Source organism: Plutella xylostella, chromosome 28 (genome assembly GCF_932276165.1).
Source record: "Plutella xylostella chromosome 28, ilPluXylo3.1, whole genome shotgun sequence".
Lineage (NCBI taxonomy): Eukaryota > Metazoa > Arthropoda > Insecta > Lepidoptera > Plutellidae > Plutella > Plutella xylostella.
Window position 1 is genome coordinate 3092154 of NC_064008.1, and position 16783 is coordinate 3108936.

General features: G+C 37.5%; 1 protein-coding gene across 1 annotated transcript in view; it reads right to left on the reverse strand.

Moving 5' to 3' along the window:
* The window catches only part of LOC105391446 (rho guanine nucleotide exchange factor 28), a 69125-nt gene that overhangs the window by 21788 nt on the left and 30554 nt on the right, over positions 1–16783 (reverse strand). The window contains exons 14-19 of the mRNA XM_048631213.1: positions 15760–15819; positions 15140–15280; positions 14587–14683; positions 14011–14224; positions 4317–4435; positions 3465–3599 (exon numbers count right to left, since the gene is read on the reverse strand). Coding sequence (XP_048487170.1) covers positions 3465–3599; positions 4317–4435; positions 14011–14224; positions 14587–14683; positions 15140–15280; positions 15760–15819 — 766 coding nt within the window. The remainder of the gene's footprint in view (positions 1–3464; positions 3600–4316; positions 4436–14010; positions 14225–14586; positions 14684–15139; positions 15281–15759; positions 15820–16783) is intronic.

A 16783-nucleotide genomic window follows, 5' to 3' on the forward strand; every position in this document is an offset into this window, starting at 1 on the left:
TAGTAATTAGACCCTTTATTCTCATATACAACGTGCGATGTAGGCGAACGTGAACGAAAACTATGCAATAAGCCTTTGTTTTTATTACTACTTTAGTAAATTACAATAACATACTCAACAATGTTAATTTTTTTTTGCAATGTTATGTTGTTAAATTAAGATCTAATATTTTATTAACATGAAGTTACTTTCAACTTTTTTTTGCATCTATGCGTCGAATCACAGCATGACGGCTGCTGCAGCTTCCTGCTGTCCTGTCCTCCAACCAATCCCACCAGTACTGCAGGTTGCGTCGAATACGAGCCATTCTCTTCGACTTGACAAGACAGGTGCTCCCGGAAGGATCATAGATCGCACGGAACCCGTACCGTATAGAGGCAACGGACTCCTTTGCAACAGCCCCCCAGATTCGGAAGTAGCCCATGCACTGCATGGCGAGCACAGCTGCAGCAATTTTTTCGTAATGAATCATTGGGATGTCATCCCCGAAGGAGGCTCTCAGCCTACCTCACGACCTGTGTGACATTAGAAAAATGCACTGTGCTAACGCCGTTTGCGAGCTTGATTTGCAGGACCGCGTTGTATGCCAAGTTCCACAGCAGAGGGGTCCAAGACCTACCGCTGTGGAACTCCGCAACTGAACTTCTTCAGTGAAAACAAACCCTCTCTTTTCGCATCCTTAATGTACTTGTTAGACACGTATGACCTCTGTCAATTTTCTGCAGATGACGAGATAGAGAAGACAAGTGATGGTATACAAGAGCCGCCCTAAAGGTTCGCCCTCTAGGGGATAGAGTTGAACGCGGTTACTATTTTTAAGCAAACAGCCAGCGCAACAACTCGCCCGTGGTTCTTATCCTGCTCCGACAGTGAACGAACGCAAAGTATTGTACCCACTATTCGAATCCGCATTTCGGATGCCAAACTGACTGTCCGAAAGGTCGAAACCGTACCACCACAGAGGTATGACTCGTTCGAAGAGCTTATCAGGCTCTTACAGCAATCAGATGTGTCGGTACACTGAAAGATAATCTACAGGCCTGCTTTATTTATTTAGGAGCACTAATGGCCTCCTTTCAGTCATTGAGTCACTGGCACTCAGGCTGCGGTTGAACAGGAAGATAGACTGTCTAAACAAATCATTTTTAGGCTAGTTAAAAAAAACTTTAGGTGGGTAGTATGCCAACTAGAACTACAAATAAAACAGTATTTTTGTCTCCTCTAAAATTTGGTCACGAGGAGTTACGATGATTACGATCTAAGGTGACGCTGACGATATTTTATACAAGGTATTGAAAAAAGGGTATAAAGCTTAGCCAAAAGTGGATTTAGGTGCCATTCTGATCCACTTTTCTTCTACAATTTTAAAAATTCACGTAGCAAAACCTTTTACATAGAAACTTATTCGATCACGTGACTTTTTACTATAGAGACCGAATTTATTTTTCGAGAATTTCCAAAACTTGGAGAACAAAAGTTGTTCAGAATAACCCCTGAGTCAAACCCTTTCGGCACAGTATACCCTTTTTGCAACATCCTGTATAGGTAATATCAGGTTTATAAAAGACCTGGGCCTGTAGAGTGAGACTCGGCATGGGGAGTCATAATTTATAGATCTTTTAGGTTGCAGTGGCGAATGGGCACTGGTAGCCCTGCCCTTTTCTATAACTATAACTATAGGTAATTTTATGGCAATTTAAAAATGGTATAACATTTATCTATTTGAAAAAATCATTAAAAATATACATTACCTATCACCCTAATTTAAAAAAAAAATTCAGCCCTTACTTTAAACTTATAACACCCCTCTATTTCCTTCAGGGGTTAAAAAACCTGTGTATTTAATATTTTCTTATGAGTTTTTTTTTTAAAACTAGGCTCTTACATAGTTGTACATAATATTATGCGGTATTTTATTCCACTTGTAACGCATAAAATTCATAGCTACAGTAAACATTTAATTTTTTTCATGGCGAGATACAGTCGCACTTAACCGCTTTTTTGCAAAGCTTGTTAAATAGATTTAAAAAATTATGTAAATTTTAGATCTTCAATTTTTAAAAATACTTACTTATTTTTAACAACCTGTAGTGTACAGACTACCACATCTTAAAATATATATATTTTTAATTAACTACGGTTTTTGGTTTCAAATAAAACAAATTATGAACTTACTTTTCAACACCCTGTATATTGTGTAGCTTACCTACCATACACAACCGTTAAAATAAAATAAATTACCCCTCAGAATATAAACAGGCTCGCGCTTTGGCATACTGCATTGACCGTATAGTTCTTATTCGGAGAATCTAATAAGTGTCATTATGTGCAATGTTTACCTTTATCTATGCATCTGTAACTCTATAGTAAAAAATGTAAACAAATCGAAAAGGCGAAATGTTTTCTAAGAATTTTCGGCTTTTCTGCATCTAAAATGATTAGAAAATTAACTTTCCATAGCAAATGCATATGTATTATAATACTTGTAGTCATAATTTGTTGATTTAATCAGTTTTTGTGAAATATTTGATAAAAAATAAAATGGCGTGGGTATCGCTCCTAACAGGCCGCCACCAGGGCGACGACTGAAGAAATCTGAAATCTGTCACGGTGTCATCATTTTTAAACCGGAATTTATTAGTTTTTTGCAAAAAAGTTGACTTCTGGTCCATTAAATCCAACTCTTTAAGGTAACTTTGTTAAGAATTTAATTACCTACACATACATATAAGATTCCATGAAAATGGGCCCTCTGATTTCGAGGGTTTTTTCATAATAAGTAAAAAAATGGCAAAAGACATGGTGTGTTTGCAATTTTTTTTAACATACTTATTATAATCCTGCACCAATTTATAAGCAACTAACATGTTCAGTATACCCTCTGCTACAAAATATATTTTTATCAATGTGATAGAAGCCACCGTTTTTCCAATCTAATCAAGTATATCAAGCCGACTTTAGCATTTTAGCTTTAGGGATCCCCTTAAGGCGTTTTTGGGTCATTGAAAACATAAATAAGTACTTCTATACAGAGTGGAATTTCCTATTTATAGGTAAAATCATCCCTTTAAAAACCTTATCTTTCCGCTTATTTTGGTTGAAAGAGCCCTCAGTCGTTTCGGTTACCGCCAATAACAACTCCAAGTCATGCTAATCTACGTTACGGCGTTACGGTTTGCGACCTACTATCACGTGAGTACAAATGTACAGCGTAAAGCGGGTGACTCGCTCGTGAGACACCTCTAACTACCCCTTCGCGGATTACAGTCGTGAGCATAATATATGTATGTAACTCATGCTATTTAATGTTCTATTTTATTTTATTCACCTTAACCCCGCACAAAGCGCATTGCACCTTTTTCCATAAAAACCTTTTCTTTTCGTACATTTTACGTGAAAAAGAACTAATCTCATCTGTTGGGCAAATAACGCCTCTATGTCATAATAACTAAATCTCAATTTACCTTAACCCCACACAAGGCTCGTTGCAGCAGCTCTCTCTCCCCCACATCTTCGCCCGCCGTTTTCAACAACGGTTCCAGCAGAAGCGGGTACTTTGTTAGCCGTTGTGCCACGAATAATACGCATTCTGGGACGCCCTGTGGACAGAGATTTATGGTTGAATAGTTATACTTGTATTATAGGTGGGTTGAAGGAAAAATAGTCAGTCTTATATAAAGAGCAATTTACAGTTCAATAATTTTAACTTATAAGTAGCACAAGTTTAGTTTTTAGACAGTTAACCTCCTGACCCCGAGAGGTATAAATGTATACACTGTTATTAAATTTAAAAAAATATAATAATTTCAACTTCTGAACTGTTTTGTCACTTTGTCAAAAAACAAATTGTTTAAGGGATAGGTACTTTATAAAACTTTAAAGGAATAACAGGGATACTCCATAAAACTTTTAATACAGGTATTTTTAAACTATATCTTATATTTTTTTTCAATGTCCTACTCATAGCACGCCAGGTGTCAGGAGGTTAAGTGACCAGTTAGTCCATTTGGCTTAGAATGGGATCGGGAGATTCGAATTTACAGAGAAATATCCTAAGTGATTACAGTTGCATATAAATATTAATTATGAGCGTCATACTTTAGCGTCAAATTTTAATAACAATCTGTATTAGGTACCACAAAAAACTTAGTTATTGGCCCAATTAGTTTTAAGTATTAGTTGATAATTTACTTTTCGATACTACTGTTTATTTCGCTAATAAAACTAATAATACTACAGCTAGACGGTTCGTAGCTCAAAAGTAGCTCGTTTGTGCTCTTATAGATTAAGTACCTTCTTCCTATTCTATATATTACCTTCTTCCTAAGCAGCGGGTTTTGCTGGCACTTCCTAATGAACCGGGCGAGTCGTGGCTCTCTCGCGCAACACTCCTTGAATACTTCCACTGCGTCGCGGTGGCGCGCGCAGAATTCTCCTGTGGACGGAAATATACAGGTTAATCGGGAGAAAAATTAAAAGCTAATTACAAATGGCGCCTTAGGCGACTGTGCCTCATTCTGGTTCAGTCGCAATTTTTTCTTCCCAACAATGTAATTGGTCAGAACCTGAAAGGCACACTCGATTGTGTTGTCAAAGTTTCACTTGGTTTTCTTCCCCATTACATCATCATTGTCAGCCAATACCCTCTCTGCAATAGCAGCGAATACACGTATCGTACGCTACTCTGCTTACGCGAGTCCGGTAATTCCAGTGTTTCTCAAACTTTTGAAAATGGTATCCTGCGGTAAATGTTCCGATGATGTCACGTTCGGTGCACTTTGCAGTAAATGCAAGTTGGACTACCACTACCAATGCAGCGGTGTCACTGAAAAAGGCTACTTAAAGCTAAGTGAACGCAGCAAGGCTGCTTGGGTATGTGTCACCTGCAAAAATGAAGCGTCATCTTCAACATCTGCTGCTTCCGTCGCTGTGAAATCCGCTAGCGCCTCTTCCAAGGAGCCGTCTACTTTGACGCTTGCCAACGTGATGGAGGAGTTCAACAAACTCAACAGCAAACTGTCACCTTTGCTGTCGCTGGTAGATGAAATTCGAGGTATTAAATCAGATATATCTGATTTGAAAAGATCCTCAAGTACCGTTCCTACCCAGTTTAAGGCCATGGACGAGCGATTGAGCAAGGTTGAACGTCGTCTTGATGAAGCTGAAGCTCTCAAGGTACAAGTTGCTAAGTTAGAAAGAAGCCTGAATGATAAGGAGCAGTGGCTTCGCAGCAACAACGCCGAAATCAAGGGCGTACCTCAAAAGCACGGTGAAAATCTACTTGACATAGTCGCCAAAATCGGTTCGAAAATAAGTTACCCAATTTCCAAGTGTAACATAAACTATGTGGCGCGAGTACCATCCCGTGACTCTGAGCAAGCAAAGCCCATTATCGTCGCTTTCACCAATCGTTACATGAAGGAGGACTTTGTGGCTGCAGCGCGATCTCTAAAGTACCTGGTTCCAACGGACATTGATCTTCAGGGCTCCAGCAAAATCTATATCAATGACCACCTGACTGTGCAGAATAAGCAATTACTCACGAAGGCAAAAGCAGCAGCGCAACAATTCGAGTTTCAGTACGTCTGGGTTAAGCATGCCAAAATATTGGTTCGTAAGAATTCTACCTCTAATATTATTAAAATCCGTACTGAAAATGATTTGCACAAAATCATGTAAAATACACCCGGCAACTTTACAGATTAATTGTATTTACTTAATGTTGAGAACCGCCGAGCTTCTTATCTATTTGCCTATTCAATTCGCCTCGGCGAGCCTTTTGTCTATTGCTGCCTACGATTGCCACCTGTTTATGCTTTCAATAGAACATTGTGATTTGCTATTTACCGTCCTCACAATTAGGTCGGTTTTTCCACACATAACATTCATACTAGTTAAAAATGATAAATCTTGTTATTTTATATTTGTCGTCTATTTGTTCGCTTACCCATGTTTCCGTTGGCTTGTTCTGTTGTTGCTGTTACGGTGTAATGTTATGAACGTAATAAGCGTACTGTTATTGCTGGAATTTGTAAAAATCATACATAAACTAAACTTACATACTAGGTTATGCGTCCTAGGTTATTTATTTGTGTCGCTAACTAATTATCATTGCTGTATCGCTGTCTTAGTATCTATAACGTGTTTCAGATATCTATCGTTAAAATATATAAAGAAAGAAAGAAAGATAGAAAAGTGTAACTTATCACCACTAAGGATATCTCCATCGATGGCCCACCGAGCAACATCTACATCAGCGATCACTTGACTCCAGCTAATAAATTACTGCTAAAAAGAGCTAGGCAACTTAAAGGTGAACTTAATTACACGTATCTGTGGGTGAGGGATTGCAAGATCTTTATGAGGAAAAACGAAAAGAGCAAATCCTTTCATATCAATAATGATAGCATTCTCGATAGGTTGAAGTGACTATCTGTATCTATTAATAAAATATTAATTATTGTATTGAGTATGGTAAATGAATTGATTCATAATCATGTTATCTTATGTTTTCATTTTGTGAGTGAGCAATCTTGTATTTTTCATTGTATAATTATTTTATTCCGAACTGAGTCAACGTTGGAGGATCCTTGTCAGCTAATTTTAATTGCACGTCTTATACCTGAAACATATTGTACTTGTTCCGTCCATACAACACTTTTTATGTATATCTATGGCTAATACTCATAAACTAAATATCTACTATCAGAATGCAAGGGGACTACGTACGAAATCTAATTTATTTCTGTTTAATGTTTTAACCACTGACTATGATATCTTGTGCATAACTGAAACATGGTTAACTGATAGCTATCACGACGCGGAATACTTTGACTCACGTTACAATGTTTTCCGATCGGATCGCGATTACGTTGCTACAGGGCAGGAACGTGGTGGCGGAGTCATAGTGGCGGTGCATCGCCGACTGAACGCGGTCGCCAGGGAGTGGCGAGCGGCACCGGGTCATAGCGAACTCTGGGTTACTCTACAATTAAACAAACACCCAGCTAATCACGACCGGCGTGGTTACGTATCACCTAAATTTATTCATTTGTCATGTGTCTATCTTCCCCAAAATAATAACCACTTAAACTCATTGCAGCACTATTTTGATAAGTCTTCTGACTTGATTGCGGAACATCCTGACGATATGTTTATTATACTGGGGGATTTTAATATCACTGATGCTTCTTGGTCCGTAGTTGGTGAAGAAAATTTCATGACATTCATACCTAACAACCATAAAAAAGCCATTCTTCTATCAGATTTTATGTCACTTAACTCCATGCGTCAGTATAATTCATGTTTTAATCAGAATGGAAACATTCTAGATTTAGTTTTGACTAATTCCGAGGACTGTGCTCTATCCTCTTGTAAGAACCCCCTTTCTAAAGAAGATGCAGTTCACCACACCAGCCTCGAAATTACTTTTTCCTTGAATGAATACCCTTTTTTACCAGAGAATATTGGTCTCAAAAAATCGTTCTACTCGGCTAACTATGAAGAAATTTCGTCTGGAATTCGGAACACTGATTGGAATTTGCTTCGTGACCTTGATACTAATGACTCAATTAATATGTTTTACAATGTTCTCGACGATCTAATTCAGAGGCATGTTCCCACTCGGCCTGTACGCAATTCTGATGGACACCCTCCTTGGTACTCACGGGCTCTTATTAAACTAACCAGGGAAAAACGTAACTTTCATACAAGATGGAAAAAATACGGCAATCCACTTGATTATGAAACATTTAAGTTGCTAAGATCACGAGAAAAGAAGTTAGAAAGAGAATGTTACCATGCCTATATCCAATTTGCGGAAAGTAATATTAAGCAATCTCCGAAATACTTCTGGAGATTCATTAAATCTAAATTTAATAGTAACAATATTCCTAGTCAAATGATTTATAATAATAAAGTATCTCAAGATGGTCAAATAATTGCAGATATGTTTAATAATTATTTCCAATCAGTTTTCGAGCCAAATTGCATCAGTAACGACTGTGGCACCTTAGCGGATGATCCTAATGCCCCCATAAGCATATCTTCTATCCACATAACACAAGAAATCGTTCTTAAGCATCTTGAGCATGTTGATGTCAGTAAGGGCGCTGGTTGTGACGGTATTCACCCCCTCTTTATCTCTAAGTGTGCTAAGCAGTTAGTCGTGCCCCTTTCCATCATATATAAAAAATCTATAGGTGAAGGCTGTTTCCCGGAATTGTGGAAGCGTGCTATTGTGAACCCTATCTACAAAAGTGGTAACAAACAACATGTACCGAATTACAGGCCGATTTCCAAGCTTAACATCTTTGGGAAAATTTTTGAGAAGATAGTCACACAAGAACTTAGCCTGGCCCTATCACAGCATATATCTCCATATCAACACGGCTTCCTTAAGGGACGCTCCGTGGATACCAACCTCGTGACCTACACCGATTTTATCCTTAATGCCATGGATGTTGGTTGTCAGGTGGATGCCGTGTACACAGACTTTTCTAAAGCCTTTGATAAAATTGACCATCACCTGCTTATTAAAAAATTACTTGGAGTCGGTGTGCACGGCGATCTTCTTCGGTGGCTGAGGTCGTATGTCTTAAATCGTTCACAGGCGGTATCCTTGAAGGGTCATACTTCACAATTCCTTCCAATTAGTTCTGGAGTGCCGCAGGGATCACATTTGGGGCCCTTACTTTTCACTCTCTATATCAACGACTTGGATACCATATTTGATAGTTCTTGTCATTTACTGTATGCCGACGATGCTAAAATTTTTAAAATAATTTCTACTACAAGCGATTGTGTAGAATTGCAATATGATTTAAATAAATTTGTAAATTATTGTGAAGATAACAATATGCGTTTAAATGTAGATAAATGTTATTGCATCACTTTCACACGTAAACAGAATACTATTGACTATACGTACAATCTGCATGGCGACGAAATTAAACGCGTTTACAAAATACGCGACCTAGGAGTAATTTTAGACTCAAAACTTCATTTCAATTTGCATGTCGATAACATAATTAATAGAGCCTTTAAAAACCTTGGTCTTATCCTACGATTGGGTCAGCCCTTTAAGGATCCCTCTACTTACATTATACTCTACTATGCGTATGTTCGTAGTACATTGGAATTTTGTAGCGTAGTATGGAACCCTCAGTATACAGTTCACATCGACCGCATTGAAAAAATTCAAAATAAATTTACCAAAGCTTTGGATTATCGTGTCGGAAATTTCTTTCTAGATTACAAAACTTCTGCTAAACGCTATAACCTTGTATCACTACAAAATCGTAGAAAACTTATTGACGCATCGTTTTTCTTTAAAATATTAAATAACCAAGTGGATTCTCCTACACTGCTTGAAAATATCACATTCAGAGTCCCCCGTGCACACACAAGATTTAAAGATACTTTTCATGCAAGTTTGTGTAACACAAATTATGCCAAAAATTCATTTTTCAGGCGTTGTGCAAGATTAATGGATAGGGAATTTGCCGACGTTGACATATTTCACAATTCGTTAAACTCTTTTAAAAATCTAGTCTTAACATCATTTAAATATTAATCGCAACATAGACTGCTCACTTTTTTAACTTAATTTAAAATTGTTTATATTTTCTTTTAATTGTTTATTTAATTATCTTAATTTCACTTAATTTGTTTGCATGTTTACACTATTTTTTTAATTTATATCATTTATTTTATTAATCTGTCATTTATATTGATTTATTTTTATATTAATTAATGGTACTATAGGTCATTAAGCACCAAAAATATGTAATAATGTACGCAAAAGACTGTTTGTTACCTTTTTGTAAATAAATAAAAGTAACTTGTACATTTTATTTCATTCATGCTTAAATTTTATTTATTGTTACGTGGCTGCCTACGCGTTCTTTATATTGAACTTTGACTTTGATGACTAATTATTTAAGTATTTATTATCAAAATGCCAGGGGGCTTCGGACAAAGACCAACATGTTCTTGCGGAATGTAATGCTGAATGATTACGACATAATAACGATAACCGAGTCATGGCTTCTCGATGGTATTGGCGATGCGGAGATTGTGGACGATAGGTACTTAGTGTGGCGCAGGGACCGGGACTACGCAGCCACGGGCCAGTCGCTCGGTGGGGGTGTTTTCATAGCGGTAAAACGCGAATTCTGTGCTAATTCATCTGCTAGTATGCTATCATCGGCCGAGGATCTGTGGGTAACCATATCCTTAAAAGATTTTAAGCTACACATTTGCGTATTATATTTATGTAGCCAAAACCTAGGTTCAAACTTTTCTACGCAGCTAATTAATTTCACTAGTCAGCTAACTTACTTTTTAGCCTCACATTCTGAAGATAAATTCCTTGTTCTTGGAGATTTCAATATGAGTTCCATTACATGGTTGGTAACTGACGATGGACTGATGGCAAAAGATCTTGTCGGCACTCAAGTCACGGATTTTATTGATTTAATTAATTTTCATAACTTACGCCAATTCAATAGCGTACAAAATAACTTTGGACGCATCTTAGACTTAGTTTTTGCACATGAGGCAACAGAGGTGGTGGCTTGCCCTGACCCATTTGTCCCTGAAGATCCTTACCACAAGGCTTTGCTAGTTAGTTATCCTATTGAATCTCAAAAATCGCTTCCTAATAAACCGCGTAAACTTTTTACTTATTCTCGCGCTGATTACACCCAAATATGTAAGAGCATTAGTGATGTAAACTGGATCGAGTCATTTTCGAATGTTTCTGCTGAATTAGCACTCGATTTTTTTTATAATGTTATATATGACATTCGTGAAAAATTCGTACCGATTAGGTCGACATTACGTGATAAATATCCTGCATGGTATAGTCCTGCACTTATAAAAATATTAAAAGAAAAATTTAAATATATTAAAAAATTTAAAACCTACGGTAACTTATCTGATTATTTATCATTAAAAACACTTCGGGGCAGGATCAAGGACGTTGAGCGGCAATGTTACAATAAATATATAGAAAAGATAGAAGAATCAATCAACGTTAACCCTAAATCATTTTGGACGTACATAAAAAACAATAAATCTGCTAGCACATTCCCCTCAACAATGACCTATAAGGACACTTCCAGTGACTCCGGTCAGGAAATTAGTGAACTATTTGCCTCCTTTTTTTACTCTACCTTTAATGAAACTAGTACTTCTAATGTTCACAATCAATTCGCTGACTTTCAACCCTGCTGTCATATCTCGCAAGTTGAAATATTGACTTCTGACGTAGAAAAACAACTTCGCTCTCTTGACTTAAATAAATCTGCCGGCCCTGACACGTTACCTGCTATGTTTATAGTGCCCTGTGCTGCTGAACTATCCATTCCTGTGTCCTTAATTTTCAAGAAGATATTATCTGAAGGTACTATGCCTGTAAATTGGAAACGTGCTTTTATATCTCCTATACATAAAAAGGGCAGTAAACATAAGATTGACAATTACAGGCCAATATCTAAGCTCTGTCTTCTGGCTAAGGTACTTGAGCGATTAGTCTATACCCAATTATATAGTTGCATTAAATCTTCTTTCAGCCCCATGCAACACGGGTTCTTAAAAGGGCGATCTACTGTCTCTAATCTTACGTTATTCAATGACTTTGTCACCGAGAAAATGGATGGTGGTAGTCAGGTAGATGTTATTTACACTGACTATAGTAAAGCATTTGATCGTATAGACCATAGTTTATTATTAAAAAAGTTGAGTAGAATAGGTGTTACCGGTGCATTGCTCTCCTGGTTCCAATCTTATGTCACGGGAAGATCTCAAGCAGTTGTTTTAAATGGCTTTACATCCTCGTGGATAAACATTCCATCTGGTGTTCCGCAAGGATCTCTTCTGGGGCCCCTTCTATTTATTATATTTATAAATGACATCAATGATTGCTTTCGTAATTCCGAATATCTAATGTTTGCTGATGACATGAAAATTTTCAAAGCTGTAAATAACTCAATTGATGAGGAACTCCTGCAGGGTGATCTAGATCGACTTAGTGTGTACTGCCTCAATAATAAACTCGACATCAATGTAGATAAATGTTTTCACATCTCATTCACTCGTAAACGCAACAAACATATGAGTACGTACATGCTTCAGAATCAGAGCCTTACAAGCGTATCAGAAATTAGAGACCTTGGTGTAGTGCATGATAGTAAGCTTCTTTTTGATTCACATATCGATAGCATAATCACAAAAGCTTCTAAGGCCCTCGGTTTCTTAATACGTTCTTCTCGTCCGTTCAAATGCATGAAGACAGTTAAAATATTATACTGCGCCTATGTCCGAAGCCACCTTGAGTATGCTTCCCAGATCTGGAATCCCCAGTATGATATTTATATCGACAGACTCGAACGTATCCAAAAAAGGTTTATAAGGTATCTCGGCTTTAAATTCAAACTTATTGATTCAAGTTACGAATGTAAATGTATCAAACTTCACTTGCTTCCTCTTAAATTAAGAAGGGATATCAGCGATATAATTTATTTAATTAAAATATTTCGAGGTTACGTTGACTGTCCGGATCTGCTAGGTAAACTTGGTTTAAGAGTTCCGTGGCGAAGAACGCGTAACAGACCGCTTCTTAGTATTCCTCAGTGTAACAGCAACTACAGACAAAATTCATTCTTAGTAAGAGCTAGTAATACTTTTAACCAGATGTGTAATAATAATAGTGTGGACCTCTTTAGCGGCAGCTTATGTTCTATTAGAAAACATATTATAACTAACTTTAGTACGTAATAGATACCAAATAAATAAGTAGCATAAGTATAATCTAAGTAGAATTTATTATTAGGTGAGTATGTGTTGTTATTGTTATATCGTCTCCATATGCGAAAACCTATAATTAGCTTTTCGTCTATTTATGTTTAAATAAGATTAACTTGTTATTAGTATAAAGCTGTTGGTTTTCCATGCAATAAATTAAAATTAAAATAAAATAAAATAATCATCCACTGCTGGACATTTCATTATTTACCTACCTGTTTTCCTATATGGGAATGGGTGACAAAAATTTACTGAGACAACTTTTATTTAACTATCCATATTTAGGCGAAGGAATGAGGGATCCGTTACCATAAGCCTGTTTAAACTTCTCAGCACTCGGATGCGAGAACGTATCCGCCAGTATATCGGCAATAGAGGCGATGTGGGGCGAGCACTTCTGTCGGTTCCTTAGCCGCGTCAATAAGGTCGAGTGTAGCGCCCACAGCTCGTGGAGACACGGGAACATGCGCCCTATTCGCTAGACCTTAGTGCACTTATAGCCAAAGAAAGCAAAGGCATAGCCGAACCGTAAGCTATCTTAAATTTGCCAGCCGTAGGATTAATGAATTAAAGAAGCTTACGTCGAATGAATGATTGACTGAATGAACTAATAGTAAACTTCTTTTAATTAACGAGTGAAGATTCACTGAATGAATAAAGCGCAAGTCGTAGAACAAAGCGTACTCTTAATGAATGATTCACTGAGTGAACGAATCGTTAGCCTGCTTAATTTCACCTTTTTTGGTGAATGACTGAAGGAACTAAGTATAAAATTACCTTTCTTTAGATGAATAACCGAGTGAACTTACCATAAGCCTGCTTAAACTTCTCAGCACTCGGATGCGAGAACGTATCCGCCAATATATCGGCAATAGACGCGATGTGGGGCGAGCACTTCTGTCGGTTGCGCAGCCGGGTCAATAAGGTCGAGTGTAGCGCCCACAGCTCGTGGAGACACGGGAACATGCGCCCTATTCGCTAGACCTTCTCTTAATATCTGAAGTTTCAGTAAGCCTTAATATATCTACCTGAGAAGGCAAAGGCCTAACCGAACCATAATCTAGCTTAAATTTGCCAGCCGTAGGATTTATGAATGAACGAATAGTAACCTTCTTTTATTGAACGACTGAATGATTCACTGAATGAACCAAGCGCAAGTCTTTTTATCTTCCTTTTGGTGAATGAATGAAACAATGAACGTACCATAAGCCTGCTTAAACTTCTCAGCACTCGGATGCGAGAACGTATCCGCCAATATATCGGCAATAGACGCGATGTGGGGCGAGCACTTCTGTCGGTTGCGCAGCCGCGTCAATAAGGTCGAGTGTAGCGCCCACAGCTCGTGGAGGCACGGGAACATGCGCCCTATTTGCGAGGCGGTGACGCCGCCGGCTCGCATCATGCCTTCGGCGAACATCTGGGGAGGAGAAAAGGTTTTAATATTTTTTAAGTCTTATGTACAAGTTATATTGTAAATTGTAAAGTAAGAAAATAAATTTGTTGCTGTTCGTTGTAAAATGGTATCATTTTTAACGGTAACGTGCCGTATTTAGTATATGATATTATCAATCACTGTTTTTATTATTTTAGATGTTAGAAATAAGATTACGCTTCACCACAAAAATACGGCACCTCTCTAGGTGGTACTGATTTTACTAGTGATAACATGATCCATTTTTAAATACATATTTTCTAGTATAAGTAGGATCTGTACATGACCCATGTCACTGGAGAACAGTTGGCCTACTTTGAATACAGCCTGAATAGTGAATATGTTACCTTCTGCATGAGTCGTATGGTGAGGCAGTGGTGCTTCTCCGTCAGTATCAGCTCGTAGATGTGCTCCTGTCGCTTCGTCTCTCGGTCGCCCAGTTGTCTGGAAATAAAAATATACATTGTTATCGTTACACACACTTTAAAATTTAGTAAGCCTATGGCCCGGTTTCGCGATACTCGGTTAGATCATAACTAGGGATTAGTTGTTGACTTTTGAGACATCTGTCAAGAATTAAATATGGAGATGACGTATAATTGATGAACTAATCCCTTGTATTTAACCGAGTATCGAGAAACCGGCCCAAGTGCTAAGAGCTGAAGTCACCTATTTTTGGCTCACTTCAATATACGACTGTTGCAATAAGTACCCTGTATAACAGTGAGTTACATGTGTCTAGTAATGGTGAGCGTTATGAAATTATGATAGGTATGTGTGAGACATAACTTTGGCATATAATTATGATGGATTTGTCACGGAATATCTATGTTATAGCCACAAGTTGTGTTATAGGACACCTGGCACATTGTGTCATGACGTGAGTCGTAAGTGAGTCACCTGGCGAGTCCGCTAGGCGCGGCGGCCGCCCAAGTATCCGCCTCTACCAGTGCTAATCCGAGAGCTAAAGCCTCGTCCCCCAGTTGCTCTGCCGTGATGGTCGCTTCAGCCCATGACGACATGCCGGCTTCGTCTGATGCACTGGGGAGAAAATATTAAAGAATATTAATAACTAGCTCTTCCCGTGAGCTTCGCTTGGCCTTAAAAAGTTATCCCGTGGGAATTTCGGGATAAAAAGTAGCCTATATGTTAATACAGGGTGTCAGCTAACTCCTTACCAAATTTTATAACCATCGGTTCAGTCGTTTCGACGTGAAGAGGTAACAAACATACACACACGCATACTCACAAACTTTCGCCTTTATAATATTAGTAGAATTTAAAAATTAAGGGCATAGTATGTGTGTGTCGTCCTAACATATTATGTACAAAGTTACGGAGACTACTGTTAGATGGCAGTGAAGCAGAATATTATTTAATGTAACGATTCAATTGACGTCATTTAGGGTAGGTATACATTATGGGGCATGCTATCATACACAGAGTGTTGTGGCGCTCCTTAGGATTATGGACGAATGATTATGATGATGTCGTAAACTCGTAATATTTCATTAACTTACTTGCTCTGATCGTGTTTGTGATCTGATCCGTCCTTGTCATCATTGCATAGGTGACTAGTGCTGCAAACATAAACACAGATCTTAATACAAGTATTATTTAGTGTGGAGGAAGACCACAGAATATATATTCGGCTATAAGTTCCATTTACTCGTATCAGCGCAGTACATATATTCAGTTAGGCATCTACTTTAACTGGTAGAAAATTAAAATATTTCATTGGTTTTGGACCTAAAGTTAAAAGCATAAAATTGAAGATATGGTGGTCATATTTCGACCACTACTGGTTATAATTTTAAGGCAATTAGGTACATTGTGAATATATAGATTTATAAGAGCTGAACTTTTTAAATAAGTCTTTTCTGTATTACATTTCAAATATTTATTAACTATTCTGTGATCTTCAAAAAGTGATAGGTAGATAAGACAGGGTTAACTTCATTCGACAGAAACAACATGAGACATATCAAACAGTTGAAGAAGATACATTTGTTTAGTTCATTAATTTAACAAAATTATAAAAACAAGACTTTGCCAAGCTTTAAATCATAAAAAGAAGCGACGAAAACTTACTAACTCAATAGAATATCAAATCTTACCAAGAAGTACAGTAAAATAGAGACATGCGTCAAATAACAATTAAATCTTAAAACTAGTGTATAATCTGTTTACAATAACGTTTACCTACTAAAGTGTCGGCTCAGCCAAATAAATTTCGAAAATTATAATACTGGGTTAGTATTGATTGTAGAATACTTAGTAAATATCGGGTTTTTATGTCACATTCATCCCAAATTCAAAGTATTTATAGCAGTACATAAGTAGTAAGAATCAGTCTTTGCTCAAATTAGTTCGCGATACCAAACCATAATGTTGCTGTGGTTTGTTCATAATGTTTTTAATATATTCTACAATCAACCCACCTCTTTGGTTCCAATTTTAAATCTACGACACATATTTCGAACTACCTTCAACGATAGAGAGAAAGATACACAAGTAAGGCTCGATGGGTCAAGAAAGTTACGT